Source organism: Nannospalax galili, unplaced genomic scaffold (genome assembly GCF_000622305.1).
Source record: "Nannospalax galili isolate Female #2095 unplaced genomic scaffold, S.galili_v1.0 scaffold3006, whole genome shotgun sequence".
Classification (NCBI taxonomy): Eukaryota; Metazoa; Chordata; class Mammalia; order Rodentia; family Spalacidae; genus Nannospalax; species Nannospalax galili.
This window is the reverse complement of record NW_008354408.1, coordinates 53,373-74,523: the sequence shown is the minus strand read 5'-3', so window position 1 is coordinate 74,523 and position 21,151 is coordinate 53,373. Positions and strand designations below refer to the sequence as shown.

The 21,151-nt window shown below is 40.6% G+C and overlaps 1 protein-coding gene across 5 annotated transcripts in view; it reads right to left on the bottom strand.

Annotated features, from left to right (window-relative positions):
• Positions 1-21,151, bottom strand: part of Larp4 (La ribonucleoprotein domain family member 4) — a 63,338-nt gene that overhangs the window by 41,657 nt on the left and 530 nt on the right. For 3 of the 5 annotated variants that reach the window (XM_008851625.3, XM_029555264.1, XM_017802826.2), the window contains exons 2-3: positions 4,095-4,227; positions 2,488-2,643 (exon numbers count right to left, since the gene is read on the bottom strand). In XM_008851625.3, coding sequence (XP_008849847.1) covers positions 2,488-2,643; positions 4,095-4,227 — 289 coding nt within the window. Of the gene's footprint in view, positions 1-2,487; positions 2,644-4,094; positions 4,228-20,688; positions 20,897-21,151 lie in introns of those variants that run through there. The other 2 variants (XM_008851627.3, XM_008851626.2) reach the window with 2 other exon arrangements.

Genomic DNA, 21,151 nt, shown 5'->3' with positions numbered 1-21,151 from the left:
AGAGGCAGGAGGATCTCTGTGAGTTTGAGGCCAGCCTGGTCTACATAGTGAGTTCCAGGCCAGCTGGGGCTATAGGGAGACCCTGTCTCAAAAAGACCAAAAAAACAAAACAAAAACAACAACAAAAAACTTACTACTGTGGGCTGGAGAGATGGCTGAGCTGTTTAGAGCATGTTTTGCAGAGGATCTGAGTTCAGTTCCCAGCACCCAAATTGGGCAGCTTACAACTGGCTGTGACTTCAGCTCCAGAGGGATCTGATGCCTTTGGCCTCCAAGGGTACATACCCATATATATAATTTTTTAAAAAACATACACTGTTGTATATATGTGAATAATGTATAAGCATATATGCCCAGGTCAGAGGTCAATTTTGTAGCATTGGTTCCCCCTTTATTGTGGGTTCTACTGATAAAATTTAGGTTGCCAAGCTGATGTGGAAAGCACTTTTACCTCTGAGTATTCTCACCTGTGAGCGCACTCTTCTTTACAGAACTCACCTCACCCACCCCAATGCTAGCAAATAAGCAATCAATTTAATTAACCTCCAAAGTTATAGTTGTCACATCATTTACCAAGTCTCTATTCAAAGTGGCTAGCTGTTATATGTACTATGACAGGACTCACTACTTTAAATTATCATATAGATATCCACCCTACACACCTCAGAAATTACCTTCCAGACCAAGAGACTTTTAAATGTAGCCTAGGGCTGGAGGATACTCAGTGGGAAAAACAATCATGAGAACTTAAATTCAGATTCTAAGCACCCATGTAAACAGCTGAGTATGGTTACAAGTACATACAATCTCAGTACTGGGGTGAGAATGAGGTACAATGGGTGGGAAGGGGGTTTAAACAGGATGATTATTAGTTTCCTGGCTGCCAGTCAGGCTGAAAAATGGTGGGCTACAGGTTAGGTGAGAGGCCCTGTCTTGAGAGAATATAGTGAAGAAAGAGGAGGACATCTGAATTCCTTTTCTGGCCCCTGTGCACATTCATGCATGTGGGTGGGCACACTTGCATACACATGGACACATGTGCTTATATACCCCATCAATCAAGTCTAAAACATTTAAAAGATGATCAAAGACAAATATTTATAGAACCTTACTTGAAATCATAGAGGTACTTAAGGCAGAAAGATATATCCACTCCATATAATAACTATTTTTCAAAAAAAATCCTTTGGGGGCAGGGTATGGTGGCAGTTACCTTTAATCCCAACACTCACCAGAGGCAGGTGGATCTCTGTGAGATCCTTTGGAAAAATTTACTTAGGTAGTTGGAATCTAGGGTTCATTTTAGCTCCTTTAAAATTCCATCCATTTTGGAGCTTGAGAGATGGCTTAGCCATAAAGAGCACATATTATTCTTTCACAGGACCCAAATTTGGTTCCCAGCACCCATATTGGGTGACTCACAACTCTGTACACTTCTGGCTTCTGCAGGTACCTGCACACACATATACGCGTACACACACACACACACTCATGCTCTCTCTCTCTCTCTCTCCTCTCTCATACACATACACACAATTTAATAAATAAATAAATAAATAAATAAAAATCTTTCAAAAAATTTCATCCATTTTAAATCCAATTGACTACTAACCTATGCTGGTTGGATCAATATGAAAAAAACATTCCAGAAACTGAACTATAGAGGATGGATCTTAAAAAAAAAAAATTATATGTATGTGTGTCTCTCTGTGGGAGTATATACCTGTGAATGCAGTAAGTGCCTGTGAAGATCAGATGTGTTGGATCTCCCTGCAGTACTGGAGCAACTGTAAGCTGCTTGACAAGGGTGTTGAGAATTTAATTCTGGGTCCTGTGGAAGAGCAGTCCCAGAACTCATATTTTTAATAGATAGTAGCTTTCTTCTAAAAGTAATTTCTGCAGTATAACACTTTGTTTTTAAATTTTTAAAGTATATTTTTGTTTTATGTGTATGAATGTTTTGCCTTCATGTATGTATGTGCACCACATCTATGCCTGGTGCCTGGAGGCCAGAACAGGGCATCAAATAGCATCAGATACTTTGGAACTGGAGTTACAGATGGGTACTGGAAATCGAAGCCAGGTCCTCTTCAAGAGTACTAAGTGCTCTTAACTGACAAGCCATCTCTCCAGTCTCAACATTTTTGTTTTAAAATGAACTTCATACTGGCAAAATGGAAGGAAAACTAAAAGAACTTACAATTGCAATGATCCCAACTAACAGACTGAGAAACCTGGGACCCTTGTGAAGGTTGCAATTTGGTTTTCTTTTAACTATTTTTTCCTGTTATCTTTAACCTCACACTTTCCTTTAATGGGATTTCATACAGATTTTTAATTTAAATTTCATGTTTGGGTAACATCCAATGATACTGTTAATAATCACCTAACAGTTCATTGACATAAACTTCTTTTCAAAGAAGAATACAAAATGCGAGTGCTTAGGGAACTAAATTCTTATTTTAGCAATAAAATGATAAAGGTTACCAGAAACAGCATATATTTGGTAACTCAAATCTTCAGGTCCTAAAATCATTCCATCAGTTGATTCTTCAATGCCTGTAGTATTTCTTGTGGCCTCACAAGATGGAGAATACATTACTTCATATTCCTTACACATATCTTCTGAAAGTTCTGTATTATCTGTATTCAAGAAAAGATATTGAAAGTAAACAGGAATTCTTTAACTTCAGGAATTCTGAGCCATGTCTTCTAAAATAAGATTTCAAAGAACTGTAACAGTTGGGAAAGTACCCCCAATGTTTTAAGTAAGTTATTTGTAGCTGGGGATGGTGGCGCATGCCTTTAATCCCAGCACTTGGGAGTTAGGTGATCTATATGAGATTTCTATGAGATCCAGGCCAGCCTGGTCTACATAGTGAGTTCCAGGCCTGATGGGGCTACAGAGACCCTGTCTCAAAAGCCCCCCCCCAAAAAAAAGGTCTTTTGAAGAAAGGTAAGCTAAGAGTTGACCATTATGGATAAGGTAGTATGATTAACAATAACTAAAAACTTATATAACATTTTATGGATCAGACTATCCCATGTACTTCATTTTCTTAGTTTTCTGAAAATCCTAAGCTATAGGAAATTGTTAATTTTCCATTGTTTCTGTTCTGCAAATGGAGGAAGTAAGTGTTGAGACATTAACTACCCAAGGTCAGTGAGTAAATATGAGCGATGATAGACCTAAATTAATTTAGAATTAAGAAATTATAAATGATGCATCATAAATGGGCTAGATGCTGAACCCAAAGACATATATACTACTTGAAATTAGTGACCATTCATGTTAAGTATGAATAAGAATTACATATAGGGGCTGGAGAGAAGGCTCGGTGGTTAAGAGTACTAGCACTGGTTACTCTTGCAAATAATCCAGGTACAGTTCCTAGCACATACATGGTGGCTAACAACATCCATGAATCCAGTTCTAGGAGATCTAATGTCCTCTTCTTGACTCTATGGGACTTCACTTCCATACATGCAGACAACACACTCATACATAATTTTTTTAATTTACAAAAGAATTATGTATAAACTGTATGACAAACATTTATAAATGTATTTCAGCAAAATTTTTATTTGGATCTGAAATGTGCTTTAATAGCTCATGAGATAAATACTTGGTTCCAAATGCAACAATATTTAGAGGTAAGACTTTGGATAAGTGACTAGTTCTTGAAGGCCATCACTCCATCAATATATCAATCCACCGAGGTGATAGGAGGTGGAACCTAACTGAAGGAAGAGGTCTGTGGTGGCAGGCCCTTTTAAGTCCATTCCATTCGTGTTCTCTCTTTGCTTTCTGGCCATGATGACAAAAGCAGCTCTGTTCTATCACAAACTCGCAGTCATGATGTCCTCAAAGGGTCAAACTGACAGGACCAAGAGACCACATACCAAAACCTCTAAAATAATGAGTTAAATAAATCTTTTCTCCTGAAAGATGACTTTTCTTAGGTATTTTGTTCAGCAACAAATGTTAACTAACATATTAAATAATCAAAGAATGTGTTTCAAAGTTGTGTAAGCTGGTATGCCCATACATTTAAACAAAATGTGATTTTTCCAATTAAATATTTAGGACTTACCCTCAGATCCAGAGGTGGCTGAGGTTTCATGCCAAGAGCTTTCAGTTACAGGAGTGCCATCAGGATTTCCAGGAGGAATTTCTTGCCATACTTTGGCATTAGGATTTAAACCAGTGCCTTTAGATGCTACCTGCTAAACAATCAAGAGATCTGTGTAAATTCAGATCAAGGGCTTTTTCATTACTTCAATTGAAAAAAAAAAATCAAATAATGCTAACATAAATATTACAGAGTTTTTCTTTGTTCCCCAGGAAGAGTCTCAAACTACATGGCTTAAGTTGGTCTGGAACTCCCTATGCAGCCCAGGTTGGCCTGGAGCTTGTGATCAGTCTGTGTTTACTTCGTAAGTTCCAGGATTACAAATACATACCACCGTACCCAGGCAAATATTATAGCTTCTGATCAACCTGAAAATATAAGACTTTTAAAGTAATGAATCTGAAGTATTTCAGATTACTACATGAAATCTGGCTAACTATATAAAAAAAGTATATATTGCCAGGCGTGGTAGCGCATACCTTTAATTCCAGCACTCGGGAACGAAGAGACAGGTGGATCTCTGTGAGTTCAAGGCCAGCTTGGTCTACATAGTGAGCTCCAGGCCAGTGGGGGTGCATATATGGAGACCGTGTCTCAAAAAGACAAAAAAAAGAAAAAAAAAAGAAGGAACTAACTTATTTTCTTTTGTTTGTTTAACTTGTGTGTATGTATGTGTTATCGGATGTATGCCATGAGGGTGCATGTGTGAGTACCTGCAGAGGCCTGATATGACTGCTGGGAGAGGAACTGGGTCCTCTGGAAGAGCAGAAAGTGCTCCTAACCACTAAGTCTTCTCTCCAGCTCTCTTGTTTGTTTTGAGACAAGGTTTTACCATATAGCCCAGGCAGACCACTCACTCTCAATATTCCTGTCTACACCTCTAGGATTATCACTGTACGTCATCATGCCTGGTGCACTCTTCTTAGCTGCTCCCCTTCTATACTCCACAGAGTTTCAAACAGTTCAGGCTGGCCTTGAAATCACTACGTATTAGAGTATAACCTTGAACTCCTAATCTTCTAGCCTCTACCTCTCAAGTACTACAATCACAAGCATGTACCACCATGCCTGACTTATGTGGTGCTGGGCTTTAAACACTCTACCAAATAAGCTACATCCCCAAACTTTAAAAAAGCATTTTTGAGGGGCTGGAAGAGATGACTCTGGTTAAGGTAGCACTGACTGCTCTTGAAGAGAACCTGGGTTCAATTCCCAGTTCCCATATGGTGGCTAACAACTACCTGTAACTCCAGCACGAGGAGATCTGATGTCCTCTTCTGATACCCCCTGGCACTGCAATGACAGGGGTGCACTTAAACCCATGCAGGCAATACACTCACACATAATTTAAAAAATATTTAAAAAAAAAAAAGTATTTTCGAAAGGAGAAAATCTGCGTTTACATGCTTAATCCTTTTTCCCTTAATTTTGATAACACTAGATATGTCCTTACCTCAAAGATAGCAAACTTTAAGAGTCGAGCCATTTCAATGTAGTTTAATAATTACTATTAACATGAAATTATTTAGGCTTTAGAATCACATTTCTTAATTTTATTTGTGAAAAAATGGGAGATTATGTTTAAGTGGGCGCTTTTTTTTGTGTGTGTGTATATGACTGTATTGCCTGCTTGTATTTAAGTGCGTTCTTGTCGTGCAGTGCATGTGGAGGTCAGGAGAGCATCAAATTGCCCTGGAACTGAAGTTATAGATGGTTGTTGACTGGCATGTGGGTGCTGGGAATCGAACTCAGGTCCTCTGTTAAGAGCAGTGCTCTTAACCGCTGAGCCATCTCTCTCCAGCCCTCTAAGTGGGCTGGCTCTTAAGGAGAAAAATTCTCCCTTTGCTAGGAGCCTGCCTAGGAAGGTCCCTAACCTGAAATCACTTTAAATTCTTTCTTTTTTCCTTTTTTGAGAAGGGGTAGCCTACATATGATATGAAGATGATAATGGTACTAAACACCTGATCCTCCTTCCAGCCCTACCTCCCAAGTGCTGCTAGGGCCTTCTTCTGACTCCACAGGCATTGCACAACATGGGTGCATTTACACACATGCAGGCAATACATTCAAACACATAAAATAAAAAAATAAATAAATAAGCCAGGCATGGTAGTGCACACCAATAACCCAAGCACTCGGGAGGCAGAGGCAGATGGATCTTTATATAACAAGTTCCAGGCCAGCTGGGGCTACAGGGAGACCGTGTCTCAAAAAAAAGGACTGACTGACTGACTGAATGAATGAATAAATAAATGAAAAACTGGAACAAAATACTCAGTACAAGTTGGGTGTTTTCTATAGCATGTCAATAATGAGTATGACAAGTCAGTTTATAATAAAATCATGCATTTCCATACTTTTTGTTTTGTGAGACAGGGTCCTTTGTGTAGCCCCCACTGGCCTCAAATTCTCTATGTAGCTAAGCATGACCTTGAACTCCTAATCTTCCCATGGTTACCTCTCAAGTGCTGGAATTACAGGCATGTACCAGTAATTCTTGCTCTAGCTGGCTTGTCTGTCTCTTGTTCACTGGTTTGCTTGGTCCTCCTCTTCCTCCCCTCCCCCATCCCTTTTCTTTCTTTTTTGAGTCAGGGCCACCTGCTATATACTCTAGGTTGACCTCAAGCTCATGATCCTCCCCCATCATCCTCCCAAACACAATCATACTTTTTAATTCTAGAGAAACAAACCTGAATCAATTTGACTAAGATTTAATAAAGACATTCATCCTATACAGCTCCACAATTACACAAATAGCTAAGTATCCTAACAGCTCAGAACCGAACACAGGGCTCCAAGCCTATAACCCCAATGTTAATAATCCTAGCACTCAGTAAGCTGAAGTAGAAAGGTCAAGAAGATTAGGCCAGTCTGGGCTACATGAGACAAAGCAGACAATAACAACAAAAACCTGAAGCATGAGGATTGCCATGAATTCAAGGCTAGACTTAGCTACACATTGAGTTCCAAGCTAACCTGAGCTAGAGAAAGATCCTATCTCAAAAAACAAAAATTCTATAGCAGACACAGAGGCTATACAGTTGTATAAAATATTTATTAAAGGGGCTGCCTATAGTGGGGTATACCTTTGATTCCAGCACTTGGGAGGAGAGGCAGGCAGATGCCTGGTCTCACAGGGGGTTCAAGGCCAGCCTGTCTCAAAAAAAACAAAAAATGTATGGAAGGATATAATTTTCAAAGAACACTGAAGCTGTTGCCAACATACAGTGTGTGATATGCAAGCATAGGTACGACACAAAAATAACCAAACTATCTCTAAAACAGGAGTCACTCCTCTTAATTTTTCCCCAATCACCACTATTTTTAAACAAAGTGTGTCCATCCCCAGAGAAACCAAGAATAGTCCTGATGTTTTTTTTTTTTTTTTCCTTTATTTTATGCAAAATTCTACCTGAGGGGAAAGGAAAAAAGGAAGAGATCTAATTCTTTCTGAAATGGTGTCTTCCTATTCTGAGGAATTTTAAGGTTAAAGAAAAAAAAAAAAAAAAAAGATGAGGGAAAGTTACCATAAATATGGAAAAACCATCTGTTTGGACATATATAATCTTTTGTTATACCTACATATTTACTACCAGAAACAAATCCAAAGCTTCTTAAACCTAAGAAACTTTTTTTTTAATTCTTTGAGAACATACAACAGTATATTCTGATCATATTCCTTCTTCCTCTATAAACTGGTTAAACTTGGGGGCTCAGAGGTTAAGAGCATTGGCTGCTCTTGCAGAGGACCCAGGTTCAGTTCCTAGCACCAACATGGCAGCTAACAACTGTGTATAACTCCAGTTCTAGGGGCTCTGACACACTCTTCAGGCATCCACATGTAAGTGCACACAACATGGGTGCACTTACACACATGCAGGCATAACACTCACCCATAAAATTTAAAAATTTTTTAAAACATGAAAAAACAAAAATTAAAATGAGAAATTTTCACTCATTCTAAGAATAATCACTAACCTAGCACTTAACTGGTCTCCAACAGCCTCAGCTCAATACTAAAATCATCAATGTTTTACAGATATGGAGAAAGCTACCCTAACCTTACAGCAATCTGCCCAAGGCTGCACAGCTAGTAAGATAGAGCCAGTATTTGGAACCTGGTAATTAGTCTAGGAAGTCTGTGTTCTTAAATCATTACACTAAAGTTTCCTAAATTATTTAGAAGTATTGCAAATCTCTCTACGCCAATATCCTCTTGCCCCAGTTTTACCTGGAATGGCTAAAGATCTCTAAGAAATGGATACAGCTGGGTGTGGTAGTGTATACCCTTGATCCCAGCATTCATGAGTTCAAGGCAAGCCTAGTCTACATATTGAGTTCAGGCCAGCTGGGTCTACCGGGAGACCTTGTCTCAGCTGAAGAATAATATTTACGGTAGCTTGCATAAAAGAATTTAACCTCTACCACAAAGCGCTTATCCCAACATGAAATTCTGTAATTATTTTGTCTGTGAATTCCACAAAGGCAATGACCTTGTCTATGGTTTACTGTTCTCTTAAAACCCTGAACAATATATGAATGCTTAGAACACAGGAAAGCGACAATATAATTTGTAGAATGAATCAGCGAATGAAAACATGCTAGTCAGTGTTTCTCAAACTTTGATATGGATAACAAGTACCCACAGATATTGATAAGATCTATTTAGCAGTTCAAGTACAGGGCCAATTTGTATAACAAATCCCTGGGTAACAGAAGCCTGCTGCTCCTTTACAGATCAAGCTTTAAATACCAAGGTAGCTCAACACCATTTCACTCCTACCAAGCTTTTCAACTTGTCTAGAATCTGTTTTCACTCACCATCCACAGTAGCCTAAGTTTATTTATCAATAAAGCTATTACTTCTGATTCTCTAGAAGAAAAGACAGAAAAATATATCCCCAAATTTCCTCTACCTTAGGCAGATGCCTGAGCTGATTGTTTTAAAAAGAGGCAGCCATACGTTAATGGCATTTAACTTTTTGTGTATCATGGACTGCCACAAAATTACTAAAAAGTTTCAGACTTCTGGAAGAGTTCTATAAGACTTGTGAATCTTCTCGTTAAAGATTAAGAATTCCAGGGGCTGGAGAGAAGGTTCAGTGGTTACAGCACTGGCTCCTCTTGCAGAGGACCCAGATTCAGTTCCCAGAACCCACAGGCAGCTAACAACCATTTCTAACTCCAGTTCCAAGGGACCCAACATCTTCTTCTGGCCTCTGTAGGCATCATCTAGCCTCTGTGGGCATTGCCTGATGTGGAAGAAAAACATTTATACACAAAATAAAAAATTAATAAATCAAAAAATTAGAATTCTATTAATAAGTATCAAATATTAGGGACTACAGGACCTGAGTTTTATTCCCAGCATCCATGTTAGGTAGGTGGCTCATAACTGCCTATAACTCTAGCTTCAGGGAATCTGATGCCCTCTTTTAGCTTCCATAAGTATGTAAACAAATGGCATACATTCACGGACACAAATAAAATAAAAATAAATCTTAAAAAAACAATATTAGTATTTGAATAGTTTGGACAGTCTTCAAATTCTGTCCATTATTTCAAGTGGTTAGCTGATAATGGTTACACAAATGAACTTAAGCACATTTCAAACTTTAAATGCCAATATTAAATATCAAAATAATCCTTTCAGGGCTAGAGAGGTATTTCAGTGTTAAAACACTTGCTATACAAGTGTAGCCCAAAAATTATACATTCCTCCGAAAAGAGCAGGCAACGCAGGGCAAGGTGAGGCACTCAGACCATGGTGCAGCGCAGGCAAGCTTATGGATACAGGTAGGGCTTGAATGGCCATTAGGAGGTGGAGCCACCACCATAATGGAGTGGGGGCAAACACCTGGGCAGGGGGGATGGATGACACGTGCATTTCAAATATGGAAAAGGAAAAGCCTATAAGAATCTGTGTTTTTGTAAGCCACCCCTCCCCAGTGTCATATAAACTATGCAAAATTAAAATAGGATGTCTTATTTTGGTTTTGTTAACGAGCCGTCAGGACCAAGACCCACTGACTGAGGGCCAGTCTCCTGAGAAGGGGGAGGGGAAAAATTTAGTGAAACAAATTGGCAGCCTGGCAGGATGGCCCTGGAAACAACAAACCACACGAGTGCAGGGAAAAGCAAGAGAGCTAGTGGCTGCACTGACATGGATCACACAATGCATCAAGAAATATGTAATTAGAATGATGTGGGCCATGTGGACAGACTCAAAGGGGAAAATCCCTGGGCCACAGCTGTGCTGTAAATGTGGGAAAATAGTGCAGTTGCTTGAAAAATGAGGTCCGCTGCCCTGTGTGTCTGAAAACATATTAAATATTACAGAGAGCTTAGAAAAAAATCTTACAAACAAAAGAGGAAAACAGAGAGGGGGCGTGGTCACTACTTTGCATAATAAAAGATTTGCCCAAGGCAGAGGCCGCAGAATGCTGAAAAGACTAAGGAGTTACTCTCAGTCTCAGAGCCTAAGAGAGAGGAAAGATGGGAGATTTTAACTTGTATAAGGTTAGGGGACCAGGAATCCAAGGACCCAGGAAAAAAAGATAGTAGTGAAAAAAGAAACAACCTGAAAATAAAAGTAACTAAATCTGCCCCTCAGATTCAACCTTCCATACAAAAAGAGAAAAAAGTCAACAGGACTATATATAGCTAGGAGCAAATACTCCACACTGGAGCTGTTGAAACTAGGAAAGACAAGCAAGCAAAGAGCCCCTCACCACATGGCTTGTCAGGGTATGGGACATGTGAGCAAGTAATGTCAGTCTAAGTCCTTCAGAAGTTTCACAGCTGAGTTATATAACCACCCATCCATCCTTGTGACATAGGCCATTCAACCTAGGCCAATGCAGGGGGGAGCAGTCCCTAATGGGATGGCTGGTACAAGGCATTAAAGATATGTGGTCATCACCAAGGGAAACTCCCATAATTAACAGGCTGGAGGGCTATAAAAGAGGAACAGGCATTACTGAGAGAACTAGGTATGGTAAAAGCAATATATGATGCCCGTTTTGCTGGGCCAGATAGGGCTGTGTTCACCAGAGTTATAAAGAAAAGCTTAATTCAACTGGGATCTCGAGAATGGTACAGAACTTTAATGGTTTTGCTAAGTCCTCTAATGGGACATAATATTTGTAAAGTGAAAAAGGCTTTAGCAAATCTAAATGACTGAAACCAGCATGTAAACCTGTCTGAAGAATAACAGAGCAACCTACAAGAGCTATAAAAAAAGACCAGACAGAAGAAATAGACAGTTTGCGTTACTCAAAGACAAATGTGGCAAGATTTATGTTGAGCCCAAATTCCCAAAGGAAAAATTGATAGAAAACCAAATTCCGTACTAAGGAGTTTCTGGAAGACTTTAAAACCTGAAGAACAGTTTACAAAAGGCATTCAGAGGATAAAACCTGTCCCAGAGATGGTTAAGGATCTCCAAAGATTAAATAAGGTATATTTCTCTCCTGAGAAAGGCTATGCTAGGGATGGAGGCAATTTTTCCCACCAGGGCCTCCCCAGCAGCCAGGTATGGTCAATGGAAAGGCAGCAGATATGGCTACAGCCAGGAGGCAGACCCAGGGCCTGCCTGACTCAGGGAACCAACAGGTACAGAGGGGACAAGAGAGACCTTCTGCCTCCTGAGCCCAGTGTAGGGTCAGGCAACTGAAGTAAGCACCTGTAAATGTATCAAGGAAAAAAGAATACAAAGGGACTCCATGTAAGATCCCCAGAATGCAGAATGATTCCAAAGGGATAACTAAAGATAGTAAAGAACTAACCAAATTAATGTCTCTTACCCATGCTATAATACCCAACAATGATCTAAGCAATTAATACAAATAGATAAAACTTTCCATGCTGTGTTAGTCCTTGTCTATGATTATCTGAGTGTTTTACAGATATGAAACCCATCTGAAAGACAACTGAAGAAACAAAGGCCAGCTACAGCTGTAAGATTCTTGGAAGTTTTATGGTTGGGTAAGATAAAAATAAGGGCTCCCAAAACTATACAACTATTAAGAAAAACTACAGTACCAGGGATGGGTTGCCCCCCATGTGCTGTTGGTCAGAGAAAGATCCTAGAGGTCCTCAAATTAACCAAGGCTATTGCCACTAATGTCAGTTGTACACTAGAAAGGTCAGTAAGGTCATGTTGCTGAAGATACTGCATGATGTGAGCGTGGGAGGAGACAGAGCCAAGACTAAGCTGAAAACTCCATGCCACTGGATGGATGGTTTTCACAGTGCCAAAAGGTGCTATGCAGATGGTTGGGGAAAAAGGATCCACTATGATTCTGCTCAACAACAGATCCCAAGTGTTGCACACTATGGATATGCCAAGAAATGCCTGCTAGTGCAATAATGGCTCAATTAACATACTGACAAATTTGTAATTGGATAAGGCCTGCTCGTAGGGGTGGAACACACATCTGGTGCTATAGGCCAGGCCAACCCCATGTCAGGGAAGGCTACAGGTCCCAGCAGGGAAGCTGCTGCAAGTATACTGTTTAATAAATATGGTACACCTACTGGGATATCGTTTAGGCATTTGTATTTATATTCATGTTTGTTTAGATGTGTCTACTTCCTTCCATTTGTCTTTATAGTAGGGGAAACACCACTGAGATGGATCAATGGCCACATCTTGAAGATGATGGGGAGGCCCAAGAGTAAATATTGCATGATACCAATGAGATCACCCTACATCTGCCACCCCTCCAAGGCTCAGGGAAATTCACGGAAGAGATGGCAGAAGTTTGTAAGAGCCAGAAGAAAGGGGTGAAGTGTAGCCTGAAAATTACTCATTCCTCCGAAAAGAGTGGGCAACTCCGGGTACCCTGGGAAAAGGGGTGGAGCCCCGGCCATATTGGGACTTCAGAAGCGAAGTGTGAAGCCGGGGAGCTGCAAACAGAGCTTGGGCTCCACAGGGCGAGATGGGGCACTCTGGTGCACTGAGCAAATGCTGATGGAGACTACAGGCGGGGCTTGAATGGTTCATAGGTTATGAGAAGACATTTCTTTCTAAGTCAAGCCATTAGGGGATGGAGCCACTGCCATACTGGGAGTGTGGGTGAACACAGAGAGAGAGAATGGTGGATATCTTATTTTGGTTTTGTTAAGCAGCATCAGGACCAGGAGACCCAGTGACTGAGGGCCAGCCTCCCAAGAAGGGGGAGGGGAAAATTTAGTGAAACAGTAAGTGTGAAGACCAGAGTTCTGATCCTGAACACCCATGTAAACATCAGGTAGGCATGGCAGCCCACATCCAATTCTAGTGTATAGGAGACAAAGGGGATCAACAGAGCAAACCGGTCAGCTAGACTAGCAGAATCAGTGAGCTCCCAGTTGAAAAGACTCTGCCTCAGCTATAAAGTGAAGAGAAATCAAGAAGATACCTGGTGTCAAAATCTGGCCTCCACACATGTATGTGAACACAGGTACACACATACCAAACACATAAGCAGGTTAAAAAAAATTAAATTTTAGATAAGGGTACATTTTTACTTCTGATGTGCAATGTTAAATTAGCAAACTTTTTGTTACTTTCAAATGAAAATGAGATAACATCTTTCACGTATAATGGCAGTAGCTCATATAATGCTTAAAGTTAAGTGTTTTGCTGTCATTGCTCTTAACAATCTTAACCTTACCATATGATATTCATGATCTTATTAATATAATCCTCAATTTACAGAAAAGAAACAGAAAACTGAAAAGCAAAGGTTAAATAACTTGCCCAAAGGCACATAACTAGAAAGTGACCAAGTCTAACAAAGGAGTTAGCCTTGCCCAGAGTCCAGTTTGTATTAGTTTTGAAAAAGTCTCATTTCCCCAAGCTGGTCTCAAATGCCTCGGTTCAGGCAATCCTCCTACTTTACACCTCAAATTGTTAAAACTCCATGTGCATATCACTATGGCTGGCTAAGAACACCACTTTTTCTTTTGGTAATGGAGAATGAATCCAGGGCCTCATACATACCAAGCAGGTGCTCTATCACTGAGCTACATCCTAGGTCCTCTTTTTATTTTAAAACAGTCTGGCCAGGGGCTGGAGGGCTGGTTCAGCTGTTAAGAGCACTGGCTGCTCTTGCAGAGGATCCAGGATCAGTTCCCAGCACCCACCTAACAGCTAACAACCACCAGTAACGCCAGTTCTGGGGGATCCAACACCCTCTTCTGGTCTCCATGGGCATTACGGATGTACTTACAAACATACAGGCAAAACACTTGTGTACAATTAAAAAACAAAAACAAAGGCTGGGTGTGGTGGTGCATGCCTTTAGTCCCAGCACTCTGGAGGCAGAAACAGGCAGATCTCTATGAGTTCAAGGCCAGTCTGGTCTACATGGTGAGTTCCAGACCAGCTGGGGTTACAGGGAGATCCTGTCTCAAAAACAACAAAACAAGACACAAAAATAGTCTGGCTCATTTGCCCAGGCTTGGGTTTGAATCACCAATCCTCTTATCTCGGCAATCTAGAATACCTGTTATTACAGGAATGTATCACCTAAGCTCTGTATATTAACCTACTCTTTTAGGTAACCTTATACAATAAATGTGCCTATTATTCAATGACTACCTTTCCCCCCATTTCCTCCAACTTAAAAAGACTAGTAGAATAATCCTATTTTCCCCATCTGTAACTTTGGTCCTATAAATTTAATCTTTGGTAGTCAATTCATAACAAATATTTTACCACTGACACAATATGTTACTTTTTCCTCTTGGGGGGGGGGGCAAGAGGTTTACTAGTAAGCCCATAGTAAACCTCTGACCACTTTTGAAAAATTAAAATGTAGCATGCAAACCAGAACATTTCTGAAAATGGTATGGGATGAGATATCTTATCCAGGTCAAGCACAAGCTATGACCAGCCAAGGCAAAAATGGCAGAATGGGAGGGAGGTATGGTCACCTTACCTATTTTTTAGTAACCAATATGAAATATTAACCAACTATGTGCCACACAAACCCTGCATACCTCTGACTCTTTAGCTCTGATGATAGAGTCCTTTTCTCTTCCCTCAATGATAAGTAAATCCAACATAGCTTCATTTCTCAACTCTATGGCTGCAGAGCATACCCTATCCCTTGTATTAATATTCATCTAAAATATGGTCATCGTAGAGCTAGTATTTACAAATACGGAGACAGTCTATGAACCCAAGACTGATCTAACTGATAAGAGAACAAAAGAGAAGTATATGATATTTAAACCTTTTTTTTTCCTGGTATTTACACGGTTTTGTTGTTATTGTTGTTTTAAGATAAGGGCTGTGGTGGTACCTGCCTTTAGTTGCAGCACTGGCCTTTAGTCCCAGCACTCGGGAAGCAAGGGCTGGCAGATCTCTGTGAGTTCGAGGCCAGCCTGATCTACAAAGCGAGTTCTAAGCCAGCTAGGGCTACAGGGAGACCCTGTCTCAAAATACCACAAAGAAAAAAAAAAAAAAATGGGCTGGTGGATGGCTCGGCAAGTAAAGGCATTTGTCACTGAGCCTGATGACCTGAGATGCATCTCCAGAACTCATATGATGGAAAGGCAGAACCGATTCCTCTGAGTTGGCCTCTGACATACATGTACACAGGAGCACAAACACACATACAAATAAATGTGACCCCCACACTCCAAAAAACAAGTGGCATGTCTACAATCCCAGTGCTGGGGAGGCAGAAATAGGTGGATCCTTGGCACTAGTTAGCCAGCCTGCCTAACTAAACTGGTGAGCTCCAGATTCAATGAGAGATCTTGTCTCAGAAAATAAAGAGGAAAGCAATTAAGAAGATTCATCTTGGCCTCCACTACAAGCACATGTGCATACTTCCAATACATAAAAAAATATATACACACACATTAATTTCCAGTCAGTGTTATCTAGTAATTCTACAAATAAAGCTAAAGAATAAAATGAATATGGTATTTGGTGCAAAAAGGCAGAAACATCACCCATAATTAGCCTAAAAAAACTAAACAAATATTCTACACCTTATCTCTGAGTATAATGCTAACACCTAAATTTTAAAATGCTACCAAAGGGCTAGAGAGATGGCTCAGTAGTTAAGAGCACTTGCTACTTTTGCAGAGGACGACCCAGGTTTGATTCCCAGAAGCCATATAAGGCAGCTAAGAACTGCCTGTAACACCAGTTCAAGGGGATCCGACCTCCTGGGCATTGCAGGATTCGAGTGCACCTACATACATGAAGGCAATGCACTCATACACATAAAAATTAATAAAATATTTTAAAATGCTACCATTTATAAAAGAACTTAAGTTAGAAAGCTCATGGTTCAAATTATATAAAACCTGAGGCAAAGCTAGGCATGGTGGCACACCCCTTTAATCCCAGCACTCGGGAGGCAGAGGCAGGTGGATCTCTGTGAGTTCAAGGCCAGCCTGGTCTACATAGCAAGTTCCAGGCCACCAGCTGGGGCTACAGGGAGACACTATCTCAAAAAGACAAAAAAAAAAAAAAAAGGCAAAAGGAAATGAATGAATTGTTTAACAGGCTCTGACTGTTTTGCAAGAGATAAAAAGTCTGGAGGTAGATGCTGCTGATGTGACACACAATGTGGCTGTACTTAAAAACACCTCTGAAGTGCTGGCAAAACGGCTCAGCAGGTAAAGACCCTTGCTGCCAAGCATGATGACCCGAGTTTGACCCGTATAGTAGAGAGAGAAGCTACTCTCAAAAGCTGTCTTCTGATCTCCAGATATGTGCACCATGGCACTTGAAAATTACCCTTCTGGGGCTGGAGAGATGGCTCAGAGGTTAAGAGCACTGACTGCTCTTGCAGAGTACCCGGATTCGATTCCCAGCACCCACATGGCAGCTATGAACCGTCCTTAACTCCAGTTCCAGGGGAACCTAAAGCCCTCTTCTGACCTCCGCGGCACTGCACAACACGGGTGGCACTCACATACACGCAGGCAATACACTCATACACATAAAATAAAATATTTTAAAATTAAAAGAAAAAAAAAGAAAATTACCCTTCTAGTAAAGTGGTTGTAATAATATTAATTTTTCAGGGAAAAACTCAAGTAGAAACCCAATTTTTAAATATTTGTTATTTTTATTTTATGTGTATTATGACTGCATTGCTTGCATGCATGTAAGTGCATCTGTGTCATGCAACGCCCTCAGGTCGTTAAGAGGACATTGGGTCTCCCAGGACTGGAGTTATAGCCGCCATCTGGGCGCTGGGAACCAAACCTGGGTCCTCTGCAAGGGCAGTGAGTGCTCTTAACCTCTGAGTCATCTCTCCAGTCCCTAGAAACCCAATTTTAATGATCATTAAAAAATGATCCAGGGTTGGCCCAACATGGTGGTGTATGCCTTTTAATCCCAGCACACAGGAGGCAGAGGCTGGTGGAGCTTTATGAGGTGCAGGCCAACCTGGACTTCTGAGTTCAGGACAGCTTGAGCTATAAGGAGACCCTGTCTCAAAAAAAAAAAAAAAAAAAAAAAAAAAAAAGTGAAAATGCCAAGGGCTGGAGATGCTAAGTGGTAGAATGCTTACCTAACATGCACAGGGTTATGGGTTCAATCCTCAGTAAACAGGAGGTAGTGGGGGATGAAGGAAAGGATGGGGGAGGGGTGTAGCAAAGATCCTAGAATTCAAAGGGCTGTGACAAGAGGATTTCAAGTTCCCAAAAATTCCTCTCTTGTAACCCCTCCTACTGGAAGGTGTTTCCCTTACTTTTCCTCAATGTACCATTTGCTGCCTCCACCCCAAAAAAGGGAATCCAAATTGTTTAAGTCCAGCCTGGGCTACATGGCAAGAATTTCTCTCAAAAAGAAAAGAAAAAAAAAGGTTATAATTCAGTTTCAGTATTCATTAGCTATATAATCTTGGTGACCTGAGTTTGATCCCTGGAACCTGGAATTGATGTAGGGGTAGGAGAGAAAACAACTCCACACAGTAGTTCTCTGACCTCCACACATGCACTATGACACATCTCTTCCCGCCTCCACACACAATACTTTTTTAAATTTAAAAATACCATAAAATATATAGGATCACAAAGTAAACTATTTATATTGAACCAGAGCAGTTATCAAAATATGTTTAGGGAACTGGAAAGATGGCTCAGTGGTTATACTGCTCTTGTAGAGGACCCAAATTCAGTTCCTCACACCCAAGTAAAGTGGTTTACAACCTCCTGTAACTTCAGCTCTAGGAGAATCTGACACCTCTGGCTTCAGTGGGCACCTGCACTCATGTACATATATGTAATTAAAAGTTAAAATTTTTTTTTACAAGCCGGGCATGGTGGTGCACATCTTTAATGCCAGTACTCAGGAGGCAGAGGCAGATGGATCTCTGTGAGTTCAAGGCCAGCCTGGTCTCCAAAAGGAATCCAGGTCAACTGTGGCTACAGGGAGACCCTGTCTCAGACAAAAAAAAAAAGAAAAAAAAAAACAAACAAACTTTAAATACGCATGTAAAATTTTAACATATCAAGGAGTAATAAGTACAAATACTTCAAATTATCTGCAAAAATCTTCAAAAGAATATGAAAAACATAATTTTTCTTGGAGACAGTTGCAGACCAATGAGTTTCAATTCTTTTCTATATAAATCTCAGAAGCTAAGGAAAATAAATAGGCAGGTGTTTTCTTCAACTGAGCTTCCTTAATCAAGCCAAGGTACTCCTTCAATTCTGTCCAAAAATCTACATGAAGAACCCTTTGTCTTAGTGAAAAATGAAAAATAAGTTTTGGAGCCAGATTTGTGTTGTAGAAGCCAAACTTCAGACTTTAGCCTCCACATTATTTACACCTGAATGACTTTAGACTTCTAACTCCTGAGCTTAGTTCCCTTGTTGAGAATATTTTTTTTTCCTCTTTAATCTTTTTGAGACAGGGTCTCCCTGTAGCCCCAGCTGGCCTGGAACTTGCTATGTAGACCATGCCAGCCTTGAACTCACAGAGAGATCTGCTTGTCTCTGCCTCCCGAGTGCTGGGATTAAAGGCGTGTGCCACCACGCCTGGCAAGAGAATTTCTATATCATGAGGTTTTAGGAATCAATACTAGAGGTTTGGTCTAAGTATAGGAATGTTCCTAGAGTGTGCAAGACCCTGAGTTTGATTCCCATCACCCTCCCCCAAAATCAAGTGCCAAATGATCAATGTCTTGTTTTTGACTGATTTTAATACTACATATTAAACCCTGAATATTTGGTGACACTGTCAATTTCAATAAAATGCATAAGATAAACTGAGTCAGAAAAATGATTAATGGAGATATTAATCACACATAATAGTTAAGTGAAAGACAGAGTAGTTTGTCTAACTGAAGAATTATGCCTTAACATTAGGCTGACCTGGATCTAAATGCTACTGCTTTTAGAATGCAGTAATGCAAAATGTTACAATGTTGCTTTAGAGTGAGGAAAGGGCCTAGAGTAAACACTAATATAGCTATTACTAAAGTTTACATTTTAATAAAGTCAAATCAATTTTAAACTCAAAATTTTATTTTGGAAATTGTATTTGCTAGTGTAAATTCAACTTCACAATCTTTTGCTCAGACTCTTTCACGCAAACCTGGCAGTATTTATCTGGCTCAGTAATTCCTATGACAAAGTAGCCCTGCTTAAAATAAAATGATTTCTTCTTCTACTAAAGGGTGTGGTGGTGCACGAGTTTAATTCCCTAATGCCCAGACTGGAGGCAGAGGCAAGTGGATCTCTGTGAGGTCAACCTGGTTGGTCTACATATCTAGTTCCACACCTGTTGAGGGTTACAGGGAGACCCTGTCTCAAAATAATGAAAATAAAAAACAGAGAATGAGTTTAATTCCCTAATGCCCAGACTGGAGGCAGAGGCAAGTGGATCTCTGTGAGGTCAACCTGGTTGGTCTACATATCTAGTTCCACACCAGTTGAGGGTTACAGGGAGACCCTGTCTCAAAATAATGAAAATAAAAAACAGAGAATGAGTCTACTGATTTAAAAACTTTTAGCGAAAAATATTCCAATATTTATTACTAATATATTTACTAAAACAGAGCCTTTAAAGCCTAATTTAAAGATCTCAAACGTATCAGCTACATAGTACAAGGGAAGAAAAGGTTAAACAGTAGAGGGGGCAAAAAAGAGAGGATGGTGGAGTACGAGGAGGAATCTGCTTGACATTCCGTACACACGTGTGTGAAAATGCCCTTATGTATCTTAGTATCGTGCACAACAAATAAACACAACGAAACTAAAACAAATCCTTTCTTTACTTTATGCAAGAATGAATATCAGAGGGTTAAATTATCCCTACTACCTCAGAACACCCCTCCCCTCTAAACTGGCCTCAGCTCCCAAGTCCATTATACCTGCGATTCCTTCCCGCATGAAAAGATTCTTTTAGGGGCAGAGTTAACAAATGCAAAGTCGCAGCTTTGCTGGACTGACGTTTTCACCATGTCAGAACAATATGATCTGCAATCTACTCAAAGCATTAGCCAAACAGTCAGCTGATGTTCACTGCACACAACAGGACAGAGCTGAGAGAAATTCAATTTCCTATTTGTATAGGGCCGGTAATCACTACCTTGAGCGGTACAAGAGGCCAACTGCAGACGTTCCGAGTTGAAGACACCAACCAGTACTCAAGACAGAAGCCTGGCTTCTCCCTGAACCAAGTTTCTCTCCCGTTTGGAATTTTCCTTGTAGAGGGCTTATAATGGGTTCGCAGAATCAACCCAGCCCGAGCACACAGCCGCAGCCCGTAACTTTTACAAAAGGTCAAAGCGGTGCCTTTCAAGGCTGCAACCCCTACCGGCTCCACGATTCACAGGAACTCGCTTCCCCCCACTGAACGTTCCAGAGACACAGGGACGGGACCCAGCAAAATCTCCCGTAGAGGTTGCAAGAGAGGAACAGCTTTCCATTCTCTTCAAAACACCGCCCAACAGACGGCCCCAGCCCCCTGCCCCCATTCCAGCTCCGCCCGCGGTCCCACGTGTTGCTCGCCGTCCCAGGGCGTCGCGCGAGGCCCACCTGATCGCCCCTTT